Genomic DNA, 22,702 nt, shown 5'->3' on the forward strand with positions numbered 1-22,702 from the left:
GTGATCAGCGGGTCTGCTATAGTCTCTCTCGAACCAGCTGTGGACCAAGATCGAATTTTTTGAGGGGGGGGGGGGGGTGCTTTGGGTGCCAAAGCACCCCCCCCCCTGCCTACGCCCCTGGATGGGGAAGAAAAAAGGGTTTTTTCAACTGACAACCGCTCTATTCAGTTGCTATCAGTCACAATCGGGGCGCATGCGATATACCGGTAATGCAGTTGCGTGGTGTCCACCACTTTCACATTGATGCGGATATGGTTGCATTACTACTGGCCTGTGGCAGGTGAGAAGAGACGCATAGCATTACTACAGGTACATTATTGTATGTTTTAAATTATTGTCTGATGATTGGTTTTTGCCATGAAACTCTGAGTAACAACGAAACAGCCCTATTTTACTTCCTTTTGTGTACCTCTTGCGTACTACGCTCTGCCCATTCCGGGCATTTGAGCACTACCGGTATTGCAGGTTAAGGCGCACTGCCTCTGTATGTTAAAAAAAATCTATCATCAAAAACAAAACAAAAAACACACACTGTACTGCTAGTTGCAGAAACTGAAAGCCTACACTTCTCCTTTCCTGAGCTTCCATGCACATACATGTAGCATGCACAAAGCATGCACATAGCATGCACAAAGCATGCACATAGCATGCACATAGCAGAGATATTGGTGATACTAGTAAGTAACAGTACTAGTACTACAATGCTGGCAACTGAAATCCGAACCCTGGGCGGCGCGGCGCTCAGGGGGGTCGGATTTCAGTTGCCAGCATTGTAGTGACTGCTACTCTGTATTAGTGTGTTCATGCGATTGGTGTTGTCGGAATAAACCCGCTCTCAAGTGTTCGTGCTTTTGGCTTTTTCTCTGTCTGCACAGAGTTGTTGTTGCTGTTGTTTTTGCTACTCTTCGTGTTCCCTTCTCAGCAAGAAGTGCAGGGACATGGAGTTAAGGAGTGAAGTTTCATACAAGTACTATAAAGTGTGTTTATAAAACACATTAAATCGCTATACTGCATGACGACACACCATGACGCACAGTGCCTATAATTAAAAGCGGTAGCCCTTGCTGAGCCAAGTGAGAAGTTGGGAACAGATGTAGCTCACATGCTATTGAGGTGAAATCTCAAAAAAAAAGAAGAAGAAGAAGAAAGTACTGGGGAAAAATTAAACAAATCTGGAAGCACAGGCAGACGGGCTGAAAATATCATGGAAGATTTCCTAATTTCTATTCAAAGGATCTATCATTTCTTTTACAAAGGATAGATCTGCCTGTACGGTCATTTGCAATTCTTCGACAAAGTGTGTAAGTAGTGGCAAGCCCTGGCTGTAGTGGCATGAGACCGAAAGTGGACAAATAGCATGGCAAACGTTCTCCGAGGTGCACATTCCATCTGCGCGGACGTAGCACTGACAGCATATCAACGCCCAGGACTTAGGCTTCGGCGTGCATGCCACTCCAATGTGCTGTTCGCAGGACCGTATGTGCACTGAGCTGGTTGAGTGTTAGAAGACCACACACTCACACTGGTGGTAACGGTGATTTTCAGTGCGACATGACGTACAATAAAGACAATACTATCTAATTAAAATCTTGGAAGCGTTCGATAAAATAAAAATCGAACCTCGACAGTAAGCATGCAATTTTGTGCTATAAGGATATACTTTCGAAGTAATTATATTTGTGCAACAGCGACACGCAAATCGGTTGTCATAATTATTTCGCGCAGAACTCAGGAAGCATCCTTCTTCTTGAACTTGTTCTTCCGCTTCTCCGCGCGAGACTGAGCCTTGCCAGAGGCTGCTGCAACCACTGCCGCTCCATTCCCTGCCTTCTGTGTTGCATCTATCATGAAAATGCACATACACATACATGTGTACGCACACGTACACATGTACACAAACACACACGTACACACACGTACACATGTACACACACACACGTACACAAACACACACACACACACGTACACACACGTACACACGCACACACCCACGTACACACACGCGCACACACACACACACACACACGTACACACACACACACACACACACGCGCGCATAGGGAAAGTATTCCAGCTATCGTTGCAGAAAGAGTGTTGGACATCGTGCAGAGATGCAACAAGCACATAACATCATAATGCCCTGTAGTCCCCTGTAGAGCTGAGTTCACCACTTCCACACTCTCTCAAACTGTGTTTGCTGTACACTGGTGAGAAGAAAAAGAAAAGAAGGAAAAGGAGAGAGAAGGAGAGATAGGAAGAGAGAGAGAGAGAGAGAGAGAGAGAGAGAGAAAGAGAGAGAGAGAGAAAGAGATAGGAAGAGAGATAGGAAGAGAGAGAGAGAGAGAGAGACCGACAGACCAACGGACAGATAGACATACATACATACATACATACAGACAGAAAGATCAACACGCCAGAGTGGCGGCAGGTTTGCAGGCGCTTCACCGACCTTTATCATCGTCGCCAAAGTCCAGCAGGTCGCCTGTTGGCACCTCGGCGGTGGAATCACTGCCCGGGGTCGTCGCAGGGTCGGGTGAAGACACAGCTTGCCCTGTGCTGCTATCGTCTGGACTGACTGCATTTCCAGACCCTGCTGCTGCCATTCCCGTATCACCAAGAGAGTCGGTATCCTCGCGCATGAATGACACGTCTGGAAGAGAGAATGCACCAACATGCACACACTGCTACCGTGCCCGCAAGACAAAATACCTCAGAATCATTGCGAATAATTCCGCGTGGTCTTTCATGCTAAACAGTATTTCAGCAGTCGTTGCTAATTCTCCAACTTCTTACGGAGTGGATTCACAGCATAGTCATGTGACTAAATGTTGTGTAGAAAGTTTACATGGCACGTGGATAGTGGAACTAGCATGACCGCTATCATCATGTGTCCCATCGATTCAGGGTTCGAGTGGGGTAAAGTGACCGGAAAGAACGCATGGCGGTACGCGGCAGAGAGCCGTAGCCGTGGCTACACTACCGTTGGGTGGGTGGGGGTTGGGGTCTGCCTTGTAGCCTAGACTGGTCATATCTTACAAGTACTATGCACAGTTGAGTCACCGCGTCTACGTTGGTATGCTGTGCTTGGTGAAATCTTAGCCTGTTCGTTCGTTGTTGTGTTGGCACCCGGCAACACTGTATGAGTCCCAACACACCGTACAGCGTTCTCATTGTACATGTCAGCTGCATGTCACTCTGATCTGACATCCACGGCGAAGCAGCCATGTCTCTGGAATCCAGGGAAGGGACAGCATTATTGTGTTTGGTATGATAAGTGTACAGGCTGATCGTAACCGACCGGCCCCTAGCCGTCAGAGGTGCTGCAGAGTTCATACCGAAATGCATGCAGGCCTGGGTGTATGTAAGCATGGTGTTCCCGAGCTATCATTTCTACATAGAGTGCAAAAGCAAGACGTGCTCGTTTCGATTCAGGTTTGAAGCCTGATTTGCAGATGATCCCCAGCTGTATATGTCCGCAGTTGTGTGACATATTTCTGCCATTTTTGAGATAGAAAAGTGACTCACAAGAGACGACAGAAAGAGAGAGATAGATAGATAGATATGAGAGAGAGAGAGAGAGAGAGAGAGAGAGAGAGAGAGAGAGAGAGAGCGCGGAGGAGATAAGGGGACAATATGAATAGTGTTGAAACGATCTCACCGGATACTCGTTAGCTCGCTCGCCAGAAACTCGGCTCGTTTGTGCGGCCAGCTCGTTTGCACTAACAAACACTGTACACCGTACTCCGTACACATGGCAGTACATGTCGACCGGGGAGTCATAAAATATTTTACCACTCCCTGGTCGATCGAGAGTCCAGTCCCGCGCAAAGTGAAAATCACTCGCAGTTACAGTGACTGTATGCCTGCACGACACTTGAGCTGTTTCAGTTGTCGTTGCAGCTTTGGTGGACTCTACTGATATGATGTCTTGTTCCGCATCTGCTGACCTGTCGCAGGATATGCTTCGGTCACCTCTCCATTCGAGTGAAAGCAAATAGTTACGCTCAGTCGTTTGGAAGTTTTCTCCCGCGATGCAGCGAAGACCAGGGCTACTTGCAATCTTTGCCAAACGGTCTATTCTTACAAAAGGCTACTCGACGACGGCGCTGAAAAGACATCTCGACACCAAACAGCAGTCTGAAGTGAAGCAGCAGCAACCCAAAATGCCGGCGGTGATAATTTGAACCAGCTGAAAAAAATCGAACTTAGAAAAAAAATTATTCAAAAAATCATATTTGCCACATCAATGAAACTCGTTAGCTCGCTCGATAGCTTGCTCGTTAGTGGAACTGATCGCTCGTTTGTTATAGATACGCTCGTTTCAACACTAATTATATGAACATACCTTCTGCTATAGAGGCTGGATGTTCCTCTTCCGTTGTCTTGTGCGCTGGTGTATCAGCGGGTGATGTTGGACTTGTCTCTGCATTTGCACCGCCTGCTGGTGTGGCAGATCTGATAGGCAAGGACGGACAAACACAGACACATGCACACACACACACACACACACACACACCATTGGACCATTGGACGCCCATCGCCGAAGGCGATGATAGCGATGCTACAGCAGAAGCCATAGCAGCTTGTGCTGGGATTGCACCATTCAACAGCTTGCAAGGCTGAAGAATTGACCGCCACTATTCAGCCTGGTCTACACCACACAGCTATGAAGTGGCTTTTTCTGGCCAGTGAATCCCTACTTTTTGGTCTTTTTCATTTTTTCATTTCTTTCACGCACACACATCACACCACATACTCCGGCATGCACTGGCTGTTGGTAACCACCCAGGAGAATGAAAGAAAAGTCAGGAGGAGTCTGACAAAGAGAAGAAAGACGTGTGTGACCATAATCGTCGGGAATCGAACCCGCAACCTATCGATTGGAAATCGCTGCACATACCACTGCACCATATGGGACACACACACACACACACACACGCACACACACACACACACACACACACACACACACACACACACACACACACACACACACACACACACACACACACACACACACACAGGCACAAGCAAAATGGAAGTTAAGAACAGCAGCAGGATTGGCCGACAACAGCAGCGACAACACAACAACAATCCAAGAATTGGACGACATTGACGATTCAAAGCAGGTTGAGAGGAAGAGTGTTCAACTAGTACCCTTACTTGAATTTCTTTCTTCTCCGTTCGGTCTGACGCTTTGCCGATGGCGGAGTTGCTGCCGCTTTGTCATCTGCAGCCATTGCTGATGCGGCTGCCGTGGGAACTGGGACTAGCGGCTCTGCTGAGAGTCCCGGTGGATCCGTCGCCAAGGAGACGAGCATGCTTGAGGCCGCACCGGGTTTCTGTTCTTCCGGTGTCATTGTCAAGCTGTGCACAACGTGATCGAAAAATGTAAAGAAAACATCACAATAGTTCAATCATAAAGGTGTATAGACCGCAGGGGCTTCGATGCGGATTTGTTTGCATTGTACAGTCAACTTTGCGTAAAACTGCACTCGGCGGAGCATCAGAAAAGTGTCCTTATTCACAAAGTGTCGTTATACCCGAAGTCTCATTATTATGTATTACAGTTGGATGTGACTTTGCTCTGGGCATGGAAATTCTGTCGTTATTCGCAAATTGTCGTTATATCCGCAGTCGTTATTAGCGAAGTTGACTGTAGGTCGCATATTGCCCGCATAAACAAATGATACGGGATCATGCATCTGTCAAGGATCGTTAACCAGAGTTGCTTGTTGGTGGCGAGATCAAGACCTTCCTGAATCGCATGTTATACCGGTCAAAATTGAGTCAAGTAGTTCAAAATGCCCACCACATGCCACCTCCTCCATGCAGCTGCTTTGGCCAGAGAGCACATGCGATGGGGAGCGCATATCCCGAAAAGAGAGGTAGAGTCTGAGATTTTTTTTCCGATGGACTAAATATTCTCTTTCTCCACTTACAGTCTACACAAGGCAGAGCAACAGAGACCAAAAAGCTTTCTCGTTACTCCGAGTTTCGTGTTCAAAAGCACTCAAGCTTTTTGGTCTCTGTTGTTCTGCCTTGTGTAGTTGTGTAGCTCTGCCCTCGCTAGAGTGTTGAGCACTATTTGCAGCAAGGACACCTCAGACACTTACAGTCTATCCACATCGTCCATGGTGTTAGCCGTGCTGCTGGCGGTAGTACCTGCGGTTGGGGTTGTCACGGTTGCAGCTTCCGTCTTTTCCAGCTGTTCTTCTGCTGCTGCTGCTGCGGTCGTTGCTGGAGTAGACGACGCTTGACCATCCGCAGTGTTTGTTGCCATGCGCTGGCGCGGTTTCTATAGCAACGCATAATTGTTATTCAAATAGTGAACCAACATGTATACAGCACGAGAAGCGCTCCGACGCTATGTAAAATGTGACATTGCCTACATGGACTGACCCCTTTGGCTTTCCCCTCATCATGGCACAGAAACAATGCTATAAGTTTCACTTCCACAAAAACAACTCTTCTTGCACCCTACCCACCCACCCACGCCCCTCCCCAAAAGGAATGCACATCCCTTTGTGCTGGTGCGCCTGATCTCCCTGGCAACGGTACTCATACCCAGCCCTACCCAGAGTTCTAGCTGAATAGGGGCACATCAATACAGCCCTACTAGTAGTGTGTAGTCGTCCAGTCCAGGAACTGGATTCTCATGAACAATGGCGTAGCTTGCATATGAATGTGACGGTTTCCAAAACAGAGCACATGTATGCATGCACGTAAACACACGTACACATGCAAGTACACACGCACCCCCCCCACCACATGCACACACGCACGCACACACACACGCACAGTCGTAGATTCTTCTTCCCAGTATTGTTCTCATCATGTAGTCGATCATATCTCTGCCTCTCCCTTTCCCTTATGCCAATACATTTACCAACCAGCCTCGTTGCCCTCATTGTCAGTGCTGGGAAAGTGGATGAAACAGATGCACCAAACAAGCATCACTCAATTTAGAAGAAAAAAAACTATGGGCTGTGTGAAAGCGGTGAATGGGTTTGCTTTCAGACTCACCGGCTTCATAGGCTGTCCCGCTGTGTCCGGGCTGACAGCGTTGTCCTGGCGAGGTCGTGCCGGCCGAACTGGTGCTTGCCTGCAGAAATCATGAGGTGAAAACGCACCAATACGTGTAAACTACGTAAACTGGTGAAATTGAAATTGGATATGTACAGGATAAAAAAAAGCATCCATCGATGACACGTGTATGGATTCCACAGGTTGGCAGGGACAAGGGTTTTACAAATAAGCACGTGTACATACGAGAAACCCTTGATTGTTTCCGCTACTCCTCAACCCCTGGGAGGGCACGTAGATTATGTGTGGTGCAATCTTCTGGAAAAAAATCAGTGCCCCAGTCGCACGTTGCTAAGATGGCCATGTTTGTTTTCCACAAGCAATGATCTGTACAGGCGAGGGAGCTAGGTAAGAGATATAACATGCGACATTGCGCTCCAAGTGTTGGCTGTAAATCTCTTCCAACAAATTCCCCACTGGTTAATAAAGAGGGAGGTAGATAAAGGATTGAAAAAGGTCTGATGATAAGTTAGTCCTGTCGAAGTACAGGACAAAGTCAGGAAAAGCAGCGGCAGATCCAGTAATCTCCACCGGGGGTTCGGGGGTTCCAGTATAGTCAAAACTCAATACTGTAAACCGCCCAATATTCGCGTCACTAAATTTTCGCGATTTCTTAAAACCAGCGAGTTTGCGATGGCAAAAGTTCGCGAAGCACTGGGGTCATTTACATACACCCACTGTTGAAGTTAGATTTCGCGATTTTTAATTATTCGCGTTATGGTCTTCTCGCGAAAATAGCGAACATTAATCCGTCACGCATATTAGGCAGTTTCCAGTAACTGGTATATGTACATGGACATGCATATGGTTGCCAGTAGTACGTCTACGAAATTTAGGGAGTTCCGCGGAACCCCTGGAACCCCTCCTGGATCCGCTACTGAAAAGACACACGTAAATCCTCTCAGGGTGACAACACTCACCTGCCAGCAGGCTTTGGCTCGGCACGGGTAGCTGGCTCTGCAGATACGGGATACAGGTAGCACCAGAGAACACAGTGGAATCAGAGTGAGATGGGGACACTGTGCCAAGCAGATGTAACATGAACATGACATCCATGACTAAAACTAAGCCACCGTAACCCATTCATGAGAGATGGAGTGAGTGAATGAGAGTGAATGAGAGTGAGCGAGAGTGGGTGAGAGGGAGAGAGAGAGAGAGAAAAAGATAATGGATGGATTGATGGATAGATAGAGACACAGAGAGACTGGGAGCAAAGAGATAACTTACTTGATGCTGTGCTTGTGTCCACTCTACTCGAGTCGCGTACCAGGTCGAAGAAGTGTTCCTTGCAGAGGAACTCACTGCGCAGACACCCGTATTCACCACCCGTGCACTGCACAATAGTACATTTACACAAATACACACATAAAGAAGATTACAACCAAGCATGCAGGCACACATATAGACACATATGCGCACAAACACGTACGCATGCCCCCCCCCCCATATTGCATACACAGTCATGTGATAGAGCATACACACAGTCATGTAAACATTGCATACACAGTCATGTGACATTGCATACACAGTCATGTGATACAGAATAGACACAGTCATGTGACATTGCATACATTGTCATGTGATATAGCATATAAACAGTCCTGTGACATTGCGTACACTGTCATGCAACATTGCATGCATTGTCATGTGATACAGCATAGGCACAGTCATGTGACATTGCATACACAGTCATGTGACATTGCATACACTGTCATGTGACATTGCATACACAGTCATGTGACATTGCATACACTGTCATGTGACATTGCATACACAGTCATGTGACATTGCATACACAGTCATGTGACATTGCATACACTGTCATGTGACATTGCATACACAGTCATGTGACATTGCATACACTGTCATGTGACATTGCATACACAGTCATGTGACATTGCATACACTGTCATATGACATTGCATACACAGTCATGTGACATTGCATACACAGTCATGTGACATTGCATACACTGTCATGTGACACTGCATACACAGTCATGTGACATTGCATACACAGTCATGTGATACAGCATAGGCAGTAGGTACAGTCATGGAGACTCACCACTTTACTGCACTTGCCACACTCGACGTTTACGCGGCGATCCTACCGAGAGTGCACACACAAGCATGCACACACGTACGTACACATACACACACGGACACAAACACAGCCAGTCATCAACCAGGTACAGAATGAAAAGTTTGACACATGGCATAGGTAGCTGTACTACTTGGATTGGAAATCAACTGTCCCACTTGCAGTGTGTGCGTGTGCGTGTGTGTGTGTGCGTGTGCGTGTGTGTGTGTGTGTGTTCTTGGATGGGCACCCCGCACTCAAGCAACTGATCAGCGTTAGCAAGAGTATATAACCCCCCAGAGTGTGCAACGCCTGATCCAGCTCTGCATAGGGTCTTGGTCGAGCGGAATCGGATCTTTGCGTCATAATACCGTACACATCTGAGGGGAACCCGGGGAGTCGCGGGTACTCTTGGATCAAAAACAATGGTGCCCTGCCTCGAGACCGGCCTTGCGCGGGTGTGAAGTGTACGCATGACATCAGAAGATCCGATTCCGCTCGACCAAGACCCTACACAGAGCTGGATCGCCGTTGCACACTCTGGGGGTTATGTACTCTTGGCGTTAGTGATTTCTCCAACAAGCCCAGGGAGTTTTGCCAAATACGGAGTGCATGGAGTGTACATGTGAGTATACTGGGATCAGCATTGCACTGTTCAACAGTAGTGGACCCTGCCCCCTCCCCCCCCCCCTTACTTCCCTACCCCTGCCCAGACTTAGGGGGGGGGGGGGGGGGTAGGGGGTACTGCGCCCGCGTCAAATTGTAAACTTACAATATCCGGTACACTCTGCATCATGATGGAATGCAGCTCTCCATCCGTCGCCATGACATCAATGGACGAGAGGCGAATGTTGCTGCCAATCTTGTGACACATCTCGCCCAGACCCTCGTCAGTCAGAGAGCCGTGGAGCGGTGCTGCAGCAACGGGCAACATCGCAACATGACAGATACGTCAGTCACCTTTCAATATGCTGAATTTCGATTAGGTACGTGTTTCTTTAATCAGTGGTCAGGAAGACAATATTACCGTATTTCTCCTCATTATAAGTTGCACTCGAATATAAGTTGCACCTCCACTTTCAGGTCTGAGCTTCAATAAATATTCACATAGGTAGGTTGTCACAACCGATGGTCCGAGAAGCTACGCATAAAAAGGTGCCAGATTTCTATTCGGGAAAATATGCTACATACAAAGTGAGAGAAGACCATTTGGGACTGAACAACGCATTCTGGATAAGACTAAGTCCCATATTAAGAGTTGTCTGCTAACGGAGGCTCCACAGTTCTTTACAAACAGAATCCATCGTTAGACTGCCAACAGGTGCTGTCCAAGCAGCCCTGATGAACGCGCACAAGCACTCACATTCGGAATTGGCGCGCTGCATTGTGAACGGATCGCGTTCCTCCACGTCATCCAGATCTATCTCCGCACTGTCGTCGGAATCGTCTGACGACGAGTCGCTTCTGCCCACATACTGCTCCTCGCCCTCATTTATCACATCCTGACCAATGGAGGAGATTATGAGCAAGAAGACGACACAACAATATACAATCTCAAGATATTCGACTGTATGGTAGCGGTTTCGTGGATGGCGCTAAAGCCATGCCACAAGGCAGAAACACAAGGTCACTCAAAGTCTACTCAAGTACACATTTTCGGAGCGGTGAAATTTCAGCCTCCAGGGCTAAAACGAAGAGTAGATAAACAAAAGTGTTCAACTCCGCATCTCTTCTGCACAATCTGCAGATACCCCGGCCCACAGCAGAATGTTTTGTTGACGCCACGCTTTTCAGAAAACATGACGTGTGTCGTACAGAGCACGCGCATTTTGCCGCAGAGCAGTGTGAGAGCACGTGCTGGGCACCGGACCTCGTAATGTAAAGCCCGGCCTAGAGCACGAGGCAAAACTTCCCAAAAGATTCGCAGGGAGTGCGTTTTAGAAAATATCACGGTACGTCAACAGACATTTCCGTCGTGGGCCACCCCATCAGCGAGTGTCACACTCTTGTTTATCTACTCTTGCAAAAACACATTTCGACAGCATTCAAATTTCAGTCTGTACTATACTGCTGCCTGTATGCACTGTCACACTGAACCTTGCAAAACAAAATGTCAGCCGCAGCAAATTTTCTGCCAGAAATATCCAGGCCGACAATAGCCGAAAATAGATCAGCGCCGAATACTTGTTGACTCTCAGTACACTAAGACCTCGTTTATCCGGGCGGTCCGGGACAGGGCACTGTCCGTAACGTTGAAATGCCTGCAACTCCGAATCACATACATGTTGATGGGGAAAGGCCATACATATGCATTATGACGTCACTATTTCCACAAAAAGTGACAATAGAGTAAAAGTATTTCCACTAAAACTCGTCCACAGGGCGCCCGGTGGACTGAAGTACCCGTAACACCTGGGTCCGGATAACCGAGGTATGACTGTGCTTGTGGTTTGGTACGCGCTGTGTTGGATAGCGGACTTACCTCGTCGTACATGTCAACATTCTGTTCCTCTCCCTCTTCGACAGCCTCGCCGGCCGTTCCAGTATCTCCTCTCTCCTTGTAGCTCATCTTGCTTCGGGGTCGGTCAAACGTACCACTGTCTATCCGTAGTCGCCGCTCCTTTGCCTTCTCCACAAGTTCTGCAGGTGCCGGTGAGCCTGAGAACACGGGATGAAAAGGTTAAAGTGGAGATGGAAACGTGATGTTTGCGTCATAGTGTATGCAATTGCCAAGCTAGCAATGGCCCGGTATGGACGGACGGATGGACGGACACACACGTGCATGAACACACACATGTATACTCACACACACACACACATGAACGCACACATGCACACACACACACACAAACAACCCTCCCCCCCCCCCCCTTCCACATGCACATGCATATGACCATCAATCCAGAAATCGCAAATGCAACAACATATTCAACACATAATCACAACCATCATTCTTCACCCTGTACATACTTGGCGGTGGAGGTCGCGCTGGAGCAGGTCGTTTGTTCTTCTTCTCCTCTTCAGCACCACCATCAGTAGAAGCAGTGAACTACACACAAGATAAACGGCAGAAATATGGAAACAGCAAAAGGGACTTACCAGCCATGCTGCCAATGGAGGTTATGCAACAACATCATCAGTTGAGAGCTTTGTCCAGGTCGCGGCATAGTGATGCACTACAGCCCATTTCAAAACTATAGACGCGCAGTGTTTTTGAAATATTTCAAATTTGGCTGGAACTTTTCGAGAATAGTTTTCAGAATATTGCTCAGGTCCGCTCCACAATTACTCTCATATAGTTTCTAAACGATTGGATAACAGACGCCCAATTTGGAAAAAATTATGCACAAAGTGATCACAGATTTTATGTGGTATAGATGCTGGCATAACGGTTTTTGCCTAGGTGCGCCGTCTATAGTTTTGAAATGGATTGTAGCTAGAGCGACTCATTGAAACCGCCGACTCTTGCTGTATACGGTGTTGAGTGTTCCTATAAGCGAACCCGTTGACTCACACTATACACCTAGCGCCGCCCAGCGAATCCGCTAGTTCACCACCATGGTATTACAGTGAAACCTGTCTTAGACGACCGCACAAGGGACCTTCAAAGTGTGGTCTCTGTAACCAGGCGGTCTCCTTATCCAGTGCCATTTGACTGGAAATAGCATCCCTTAGCAAGTAGCATCCCTTGGTCCTGGCTGCAGTGGTCTTCTGGGACAGGTGGTTGCCTTATCCGAGTGGTCGCCTTGACAGGATTTACTTTTTTAATTTTTTTTTACGAGAAACCACGAACCTCAAGAGCAGACTACCGCATGATACCGTAGTGGTATAAGCTCTATAAGTTGCCGAGTATGCGAACAATCGTTATGATGATCTTCATTAACAATTTGCAAGAGTACATAACTAAGCAGACAGTACAGCTCAAGAGAGGCACCTGTTGCGACTCGTACCAGGGCTTGCAGAGCTCTTACGAATCCTCGAACCCAGACAATCAACACGGCTTCAGCTCGTGCTCGTGTTGTGCACGTGTGAAGTGAGAATAACGCCTCTACTGATCAATAGAGAGTGGTGGAATTCCTACGGATGCGGAAAATGCGGCCTCCAGAACCGTGGTTTTTTTTTGTTTTGGAATAAATGAAATAATATAGCAAGAAAGCCGGGGTAAGGTAAGGAGGACGCAATGACAGCACTAAAATATCATTGCTTTCGTGAGAAATCACACCTTTGATATTTTAGTGCTGTCATTGTGTCCTCCTTGCCTTACGTTGCTTGTTATATTATTTCATCTATTTTGTTGTAAAGGAGAACATGGATGCAGTGAATGGGATTTTCGGTCTTTGACCACTTGCTGGTGAGCTGATCTACTCACCTCCCACCGCTTTAGGAGCTGCATCTGCGCCTTGATCCTTGAAGGGTGGTGGCGTTCCTACGGATGCGGAAAACTCGGTTTCCAGCCGAGTCTCACGCGAACCGTGAATTTGTTTAACATTTTTGTTCTAAATATTTTTGGCACACTTACCCCCGCCTGTGCTAGCACGGACTCCGCTTCAGGAGTGGTGCCGCTGCGTGAGTCAATCACTGTCGGCTTGCTGGTGCGCATGCTGGAACGCGGGCTTGCTGCGGGGCTGGTCGGCGGAGCTGAATGGGGGAGCACACCCACACACAATGACACCGCCGCTTATAATTATATCTCGACTTTTTTTCTCAACCCACCCCCTCTACGTTGTTCTCGGCCCTCTTAGAGTTGTGTTCATCACTGTTGAGGCTTCCGATGGAAAATAAAAGAATGCTACTACCACAACTACAACTACTACCATGACGCAGCACCATGACTCAACAACTAACCGCAGTTTTGCAGCCGGGCCCTTGAGGCTTGGTGATGCAATATCCAACACATCATCACATGATTCATGCATGGATGTGAAACCTTGCCTCAAGGGCCACAACACGAAAACTGTCACATGACCATATGTTGTACTACATTGGTGTGAAAAGCAGTGTTCGTCTTGAATTCGTTAAGTCCAGTTGTGCTTCCGTAGTCGTCTTGTAATAAACAGTCCTCTAAATGTAGTTATCGTCGTCCATTGTATAAGTGTGGAGATGGCATTGGGGCTGGGAGCAGGTGGAGAAAGTATAGATGCAACATTGGATTCGAACCCATGCCTCCGGAGAGACTGGTGGTGGAGAAAGTATCGATACAACACATACGAGACAGCCATGTTGGTTCCCAACGCCAGTCAACCCCTGCATCAAAAGGTCACGTGATGTCGGCCATGATGGCTTCACTGTCCACATGCCATGATCACTTTCTACACAAATCTACACTATAGTCACATGACAGAGATGTGAGACTACTCCATACATACTCCCCGGTCATAACGGATCAGGCCCGCCGGAACCGGTCCGGTTGGTCAGGCTAACACCGGACCAGCTTTGCAGCTACCAACGCATATTCATTGCTGAGGAGGGCATACAATGTCATGTATGTCCCCCGGCATATTAGACACAAACTGTATGGTACGACCGGACCAATCGAAAACTGCTTAAAGCGGTCATGCAGATAGACGGTATCGGATTGCCAGCAGTATCAGTGCTCTTACATTTCCCTTTGTGCGGATCGGACTGGGAGAGGTGGAAGCACTCCTTGCACACTCTCTCCATCTTGCCGTTGGGCTTCTCCGCGCCACGCAGTGCACTGACGTCCACGCGATGCGGAGAGCAGTCGTTGCAGACAACCTTGCCGCAGAACCGACAGTGGTGCTGTGCCAAACAAGGACAACGAGACAGGGAAATGAAGATAGATAGAGAGAGTGAGAGAGAGCGAGGGAGAGCGAGAGAGAGAGAGAGAGAGAGAGAGAGAGAGAGAGAGAGAGAGAGAGAGAGACAGAGAGAGAGAGAGAGAGATGAGGCAGTGAATAGAATCCTTCAACGGTCAGCGAATGAATCCTTTCATTATTCAATTATTCAGTGAATATAATTCCTTTAATGGTGGGTGAACAAAATCATTCAGCGATTGGTTTACAGAATTGTTCCATGCAAAAGGCAGGGGGGGGGGGGGGCATGTAGTGTTTTTTTATAGATGACTAGTCATCAGCCCGGCGTGAACCGCAGTGCACACCCAGCCGCCTATCTACCTGGTGTGGCCCACTGAGTTGGTCTACACCCAGCACGTTGTCTGCTCAGTGCGTGCCACCGGAACCGGTCCGGCTGACCAGGTTATCACCGGACTAACTGTGTGGTCAGCAACACGTGTTTAGTTCAAGTAACTGGGTGGTTACTGTGGAGGGCATGTGTACCCGCCATATCATACACAAACTGTATGAAAGGCCATGTTACTACCAGACCAATCAAACACTGCTTCCGGCGGTCCTGCCCCCATACCAGGGCAGGGTTTAGCACAAACTGCAACCTAATACATGGTAATTACTCAGCCACCCAGCCAGCCAGTCACCCAGCCAGCCAGCCACCCAGCCAGCCAGTCACCCAGCCAGCCAGTCACCCAGCCAGCCAGTCACCCAGCCACCCAGCCAGCCAGTCACCCAGCCAGCCAGTCATCCAGCCAGCCAGTCACCCAGCCACCCAGCCAGCCAGTCACCCAGCCAGCCAGTCACCCAGCCACCCAGCCAGCCAGTCACCCAGCCAGCCAGTCACCCAGCCAGCCAGTCACCCAGCCAGCCAGTCACCCAGCCAGCCAGTCACCCAGCCACCCAGCCAGCCAGTCATCCAGCCAGCCAGTCACCCAGCCACCCAGCCAGCCAGTCACCCAGCCAGCCAGTCACCCAGCCACCCAGCCAGCCAGTCACCCAGCCAGCCAGTCACCCAGCCAGCCAGTCACCCAGCCAGCCAGTCACCCAGCCAGCCAGTCACCCGGCCAGCCGGCCAGCCAGCCAGCCAGACATCAAGCAAGAGCTTAATTAATTCTTCAAATGATGACACACCAACAAGGAGTCCAGCTACAAAATACATCACGTACAAAAGTAGATAGGGAAAGCACACAATAGGAGGAAGACGTTAAGATATTGGAAACGTTAAGGTTCATCACTATCAAGTATTCCTCCTGTTGCGTGGTTCGCTAACTACTTTTGTATGAGACGGACAGCCAGCCAGCCAGCCTCACCTTCCTATTGAAAGTTGTGAACTTGACTTCGCACCCCATGCAATGGTTGACACGGGCATCCGGCACCCACACCGCCTTCATGGCAAAGTTACCTTGGTCGTCTGCAGTCATGTATACACACATGGGTAGTATGCGCAAGAAGAGACAGGCATACGCACACGTGCATGCCCACAAAAACAGACACAAACACAAACACACGTGCGTGCATGTGCACAGACAGACAGACACACACACACACACACACAAACACACACCCCTCACGTACCCAAACCCACAAACACACACACAAACACACAGTACAGCTAAGGTTAGAAACATATGCACATGTCTGCCAAGCAACCTGCAGAGACAACACACAGTCGAAACAGCTAGGCATGACATGATGTTAGTGGACAACACGGATGAAGTCCACTTCTTCAAAGGCTGGAGCAAGGAGTCCGTTCCACGCAGAAACTCCTTGAATTTCCCCAGCCCACCAAAGTTACATCGCTATCTACCTTGCTGCAGACAACATACCTGCAATGTGATACACAGAAGCATAACTTACTTTTGCCCATGGTGCGTTTGGCAATGTACTTTTTCAGGTTGTGAATCCAGTTAGCTTTGTCGGCGAGCGAGGAGGCAAAGACGTGGAATGATTTCTCCATGTGATTGATCTGAAATGCATTCTCAGAGTCTACGCACACGGACACGCACAAACATGTGGACACACACACATGTGAACACACGTAGACACCTTGAACCTTGAACATGCTCATTGCCGACGGCAATGATAGCAAAGGGACAATCTGCTAGCTTTTTCACGTGGACGTGTACATGTTTGCACGTGGATTCACACATGTGGGCACACACATGCGGGTACACACAAAATGTGGACGAAAACACATGCATATGCTCGCATGCACATTGGATATTCAATGCCCAATCATTCAGAAACGTGAGCTGTGAATTCCGCCGAAGATGTTGGCATCCAAAGAAGAGAGAGAAGAGTATCTGTGCCTAGTTGGCTGGGATCAGGGCCTATGGAAAACTTTGCTCACGCGTCCATCAACAGAGTAGGCAAACCAAATGTTAGTGTATAAGAGAGCGGACACTCATGCACGAGGACGCTACACGAGTGCACTAACCTCTAGGCCAGAGCCCCCCCCCCTCCCCTCTCTCTCTATAATATGCATGTCTACCCTCCTCAGTAGAAGGACATCGGTTACAAGCCAAACCTCATTAGAAGACAACGATCAAAAATCCCCTGACACACCTAAAACGCGTACATTCAAATCCGGATAGTAGATAATACTCGCTATAAGACAAACAATCCGAACCCCCCCCCCCCCCCCCCCCCCCCGGATTATCTACTAACGAGGGTAGATCTGTAGCAATCTTAAAAGCCCATGAATGCAGACTTACCGACATCAAGTTCCGTAGAGTGTGCAGTGTATACGGAAGGCATGAAGTGACAGTCGGACGTAACGGTCATGTGTTCTAGGTCCAGTATATGCTGCTGTGCGTAGCGACCTTTGGTTGGTAGTATCGTGCCATAGATCTGCAGAACATAGGGCAAAGGTAGAGGGGTCATACAGGAAATGAGAGTGGGTGTTGGGATACGCGAGTGTGTGTGTGTGTATGTGTGTGTGTGTGTGCGCGCGCGCGCGTGTATGTGTGTGTGTGCGTGTGTGTGTGCGTGTGTGTGTGCGTGTATGTGCGTGTCAGCGCGCGCATGCGTGTGTGCATACGTGCGTGTTTGTGTGCGTGTGTAGGTGTGCGAGTGCGTACGTGCACGTGTCCATGCGTATTCAAGGTATCGGGAAAGAAACGGAATGAGAGCAGATGAAAAAAGGGACAGGGACCAACACGGGTCTATAACTAGGGAGTTGTGGATGGATGGAAGGCAGAGCAATGCAACAATATGCACACATGAATGGCATCACCTCACTCCCCTCCATGTATACCTAATTTAGAGAATACTGCCGGAACTGCTGCTGCTGCTGCATAGCCCTAAGTTGAAAGACTGAGCAACTTCTTGCCTGCACCTGCTTCGTACGCTATGATTCCCCTCAGTATCTCTCTCACCTTGCTCCCCCGTATGTTCAGGCTGCCCGTTTTGGAGCCATCAGTTGCCTGATGGGTCGTAGTAATACGTGAAACTCAGAGTTGCGACACAGCTTCCAATCTCTCTCTCTCTCTCTCTCTCCCTCCCACCCTCCCTCCCTCCCTCCCTCCCTTCCTCTCTCTTCTCTCTCTCTCTCTCTCTCTCTCTCTCTCTCTCTCTCTCTCTCTCTCTCTCTCTCTCTCTCTCTCTCTCTCTCTCTCTCTCTCTCTCTCTCTTGTGTAATTTAGAGAATACCTAAGTTAGTATACTTACCAGTATGTCGTTGAACAAGAAGAACTGGCGAGGTTTGGGTCCCTTGCGACACACCTTCAACAGTGTGCCCTCACGCACGAATATACGCCCGGCCACGAGTAACTCCTAGAGCAGCAGCAAACAGGTGGGAAACGAGAGCAGAATACGTGACAAGCTAGTTTTGGCATATCCAAAAGCATGGGTGTGCAGCTCCCAACCCCCAAGTCTAAGTAAAAGTACATTTTTAGCCTACGGTAAGGAAAAACCGGGTTTTCAATAATCAATATCATTGGTACTGAGGATAACGTAATGTGGCGTACTAAAACGTGGCTTATCCAGGTTCAAGTCCTGCTTGGAAGCGAAAGGATTTTTTCCAGCCGTGCTGCGACCCACAATTAATTGGGAACTCGTGGCCTGGCACGAGGGAAACATGGATGCAGTTAATGGGATTTTCTGTCTTTGACCACTTTGTGGTGGGTCTGATCTACTCACCTCCCACCGTTTAGGCACTGCACCTGCGCCTTGATCCAAGAGGGTGGTGGCGTTCCTGCGGATGCGGAAAACTGGGCCTTTGGCCGAGTCTCACGCGAACCGTGAATTTTTTTATATTTTTTTTATTCATGTAACAGGTAGAAGCCGATGTCAGTGCTAAGTTTCTATTCAAACGAGGTGTTTCTATGCATGTCAACAGTTGCTCAACACTAAAGTCAGGCTTATTTGCCCACAGTGCATCTTGAAAATCAGGATTATAACTCAAAACAGACTTCTATACACGGCAGGCTTTAAATACAAGACGCTACGGTACTACTCGGACACGAGAATGTGTTTTTTTAATTAATTATTTTTTACTAAATGCCATGTGGTGCATACAACGGGAATATGCAGCGGCCATGGTGGTGGTGGTGGTGGTGGTGGTGGTGATGGTGGTTGTGGTGGTGGTGGGGACCAGTCTGTAGAGTTCGTAGCCAGCAGGTTGAAACATGCAGTGGCTTACCTCTCCTCCATGAAATCTGTTCTGGATATCGGTGATCTTGTGAACGTTGAACTCGGAGTTTGCTAACGTCAGCTCCTCCTGAAACACAAAACAGACATGCAAACACATCACAGAGGTCACAAGAGGAAAGTCTTTGGGATGTACCATGAACCACAGCAACACAGGATAGGCAAATGAGACCACCATAATTATTATGCGCTCTGTACGGAGTGGCAAGCAAGTGCTAATGTGTACGGAATGGAAACCTGAGCTAGTTTAGGTCACTAACAGTGCTATTCGGTATGGGTTATCACTCGATACCAAATACTACCGGGCAAATAGCACTGTGGCATCAAAATGGTGCAAGCACTGGTTTGCTACTGATAGAAACTAGCGAAGTTTGCGCGCGCACGCGAGCGTGTGTGTGTGTGTGTGCGCGCGCACGTATGTGTGTCGCTATGTCTAATAAAGCGTGTTTGCTATCATCGCGTCAGCGCTGGGCATGTGAAAGAGGAAGTGTATGCAACGCCCAGATACCATGCTGTCCCGACAGAGTTTCAAGTTGAGGCAATTCTCATGAAGCAATGCTCGACAAGTGACTTATCGACATTTTTACCGGGTGTCAACATATCTGGTTTTTACAGGATCAAATGGGGATGTGTCCGCCAAAGGTCCAGGATACCTAGTATGAGAATACGTGTACACTGCACACTGCATCGTAAAAATAACGTCAACTTGAAATTCTGTCGGGACAGCACTGATAGTGGAGTTGCACACACTCGCGGGTCATGCTGTACTCTTGGTTAAACTACAGCGTAGAGACTACACTCGTACAGCAGTGGTGTGTGTGTGTGTACATGTGTGTGTGTGTGTGTGTGTGTGTGTGTGTGTGTGTGTGTGTGTGTGTGTGTGTGTGTGTATGTGTGTGAGTAGTCCACCCTGGTGCGGCGGACAACGTTGTTGCACACAGTGCCAGTGCACAGCCCACCGTTCGTAGTGCCCGCACCCGTGGCGCGCTTCCTCGGAACCGGCGGCGCATGCATATTCACGAGCTCGAGTTTTTACTTTACGGGCAACCTCTTCGCGACCTTGCAACCCTGTCCACCTGATACTGATACAGTAGAGACTGGTCTAGTTGTTCCAGGGGATATCCAACCCATGCAGATTACAGACTCGGTTCACCTGATCAGTTCCTATTACATCACCGCTATTTGTACATGTGTATGTGTACACCCGCAGATGTGCTAGGATGTCAAGGGACGTGCCTGATGCAAAACTCAAAACTTCAAAAGCCGGTACAGTACCCTGAACCAGTTACCATTCCATCACCGTAACCGTACATCTGCACGTCCACCACCATACATCTATGGTCTGAAGAAATCCGACCCGCGAGTCAAAAGTAGCGCCGCCAAGATTCCATTTCAATTACATCATGCACATTCCCAAAACCCGATCCTAGGGCCGCATGAGCCTTAGCGCTGCTTTCGGCACGTGGGTCGGATTTCTTTGGCCATGAATGCACATGCTAGGGTGTCATGTAACACGTGGGGAATGGGGCAAAATATTTCCCACTGTGGGTCGGATTTCACGGAGCGCAACTGCTGTTCTCCAGCAGTAGGCTAAGGCATGGTCCACACTCGGCCGATGCTCCGACACGGACTCCGACATGAAATCAGCCGACTGGGTCGGACTACCCCACCCCCACACACACTGAAATTGTCGGAAACGTGTGCGACAGCACCATCCACACCAGGCAATTTTCGCGCCGATCTTGAGGACTTTTCGTACGATTCCATAATCGGCCGAAAAACCGACCCAGTGTGGACCAGGCATAAGGTGTCACGTTGGACACTGCCGTGCACCTACCTCCAGCCCACTGCCAGACATGCAGTGCAGGGCATTGTAATGTGCAATTACATGTAGGGGCAATTAAAAATTTATCGCTCAATGGCCTTGTCAATGATTTCCTCCAAAACACATGCATTTCCAAATCTTTTGCAACCCTTTTGACCCTGATTGTCTGATCTGCCTATTAATAGTATTATTCGATGTTACACAGTCATGCCGTTAGTGCAGCCAAGACGGAGCAGGCCCCACACAGGGGCCCACAACACAACCGTCACAGCGCCAGGCTGCGCAGGTTGGCGAGTGTCTACGCCTCTTCGCAGCTGAACGCATGACCAGTCGTAGAGTGCCCGCGCGGCCAACCCGCGCCTGTAGCCTAGGCCTATGTCCGAAATCGCCACTTCTGCGTTCGGTTCTCACCTCTTTTATTTTATTATTTTGCATTACGATGTGCATGCAGTTGGCAAGGAAAGGCCCGGACACTCACCTGCGATACGGGAATACTTGAACCGGGAACAGCAGCTACACCAGGGGACGAGGGCACGGCCACTATCGGCGTCTTGCCCTGCTTCGTAGAGGCCCTTTTCTTGAACATGGTCGCTAGCAGGGCAATCAAAAGGCCGCTAGAAACGACAGCTGCCGCAGAAAACTGGAGCTACGGAGCACGCAGGATTTTATTGAAGATTGGAGTAAGGATTCAGTGCTGCAGAACGGTCTGTATGGGCAGCGATTTCAAGAAGATCGTGGCGTCGCGCCGTTGGCGAGAATTTTTCTACAATGATCTATGTCCTCGCTAGTAACGGTGCTGAAGGTCAGGACCTCCCCAATTGCTGGTCCGCCATTCTTCTGGCCTCACGCACACTGTCACAGCCACACGATCGTACGACACGGCTGTATTTTCACAACCTTTTACTTCAAGAAATCAGATCAGATCTGCTGTTCTGTAGACTGTCGCGCCGTCGACGGCGCGCGCGGCGTCGTCAGGTGACGATAGGGCTAGCGCCTTGTTTCACGCAACGACGTCAACGAGTACCAGTGCAGTGGCAGTGTACGAGTCGTACATGATCGTACTACATTCTTTTTGTGGATAGACTGACTGTTCACAAAAAGAATGAATATGCATGCAGTCACTTGTTCATATCCGTGACGCTAGCGCTAGCTAGCGCTCGAAATCCTTCCTGTTCACACGAATCGCGGACTCGAAATCTTCCAAACATAGGCAGTGGTACGGTGTATGTCATGACATGAAACATGTGTGTTGCCC

General features: G+C 48.8%; 1 protein-coding gene across 1 annotated transcript; it reads right to left on the minus strand.

Annotated features, from left to right (window-relative positions):
• Nucleotides 1–1,073: 1,073 nt before the first annotated feature.
• LOC135820906 (nucleolar protein dao-5-like) lies at nt 1,074–22,336 on the minus strand. The gene is made up of 21 exons (XM_065333956.1): nt 21,926–22,336; nt 19,615–19,692; nt 18,642–18,746; nt 17,687–17,822; nt 16,830–16,958; nt 16,283–16,383; nt 14,766–14,925; nt 13,685–13,803; nt 12,136–12,214; nt 11,648–11,823; nt 10,529–10,667; nt 9,938–10,080; nt 9,151–9,192; nt 8,314–8,419; nt 8,007–8,043; nt 7,027–7,105; nt 6,117–6,298; nt 5,164–5,367; nt 4,346–4,455; nt 2,450–2,650; nt 1,074–1,841 (listed from the first exon to the last, which is right to left on the minus strand). The coding sequence occupies exons 1-21, from the start codon at nt 22,031–22,033 to the stop codon at nt 1,729–1,731; spliced, it is 2,547 nt and encodes an 848-aa protein (XP_065190028.1). The 5' UTR covers nt 22,034–22,336; the 3' UTR covers nt 1,074–1,728.
• Nucleotides 22,337–22,702: the final 366 nt, after the last annotated feature.

The sequence above is a fragment of the Sycon ciliatum genome, chromosome 7 (genome assembly GCF_964019385.1).
Source record: "Sycon ciliatum chromosome 7, ocSycCili1.1, whole genome shotgun sequence".
Classification (NCBI taxonomy): domain Eukaryota; kingdom Metazoa; phylum Porifera; class Calcarea; order Leucosolenida; family Sycettidae; genus Sycon; species Sycon ciliatum.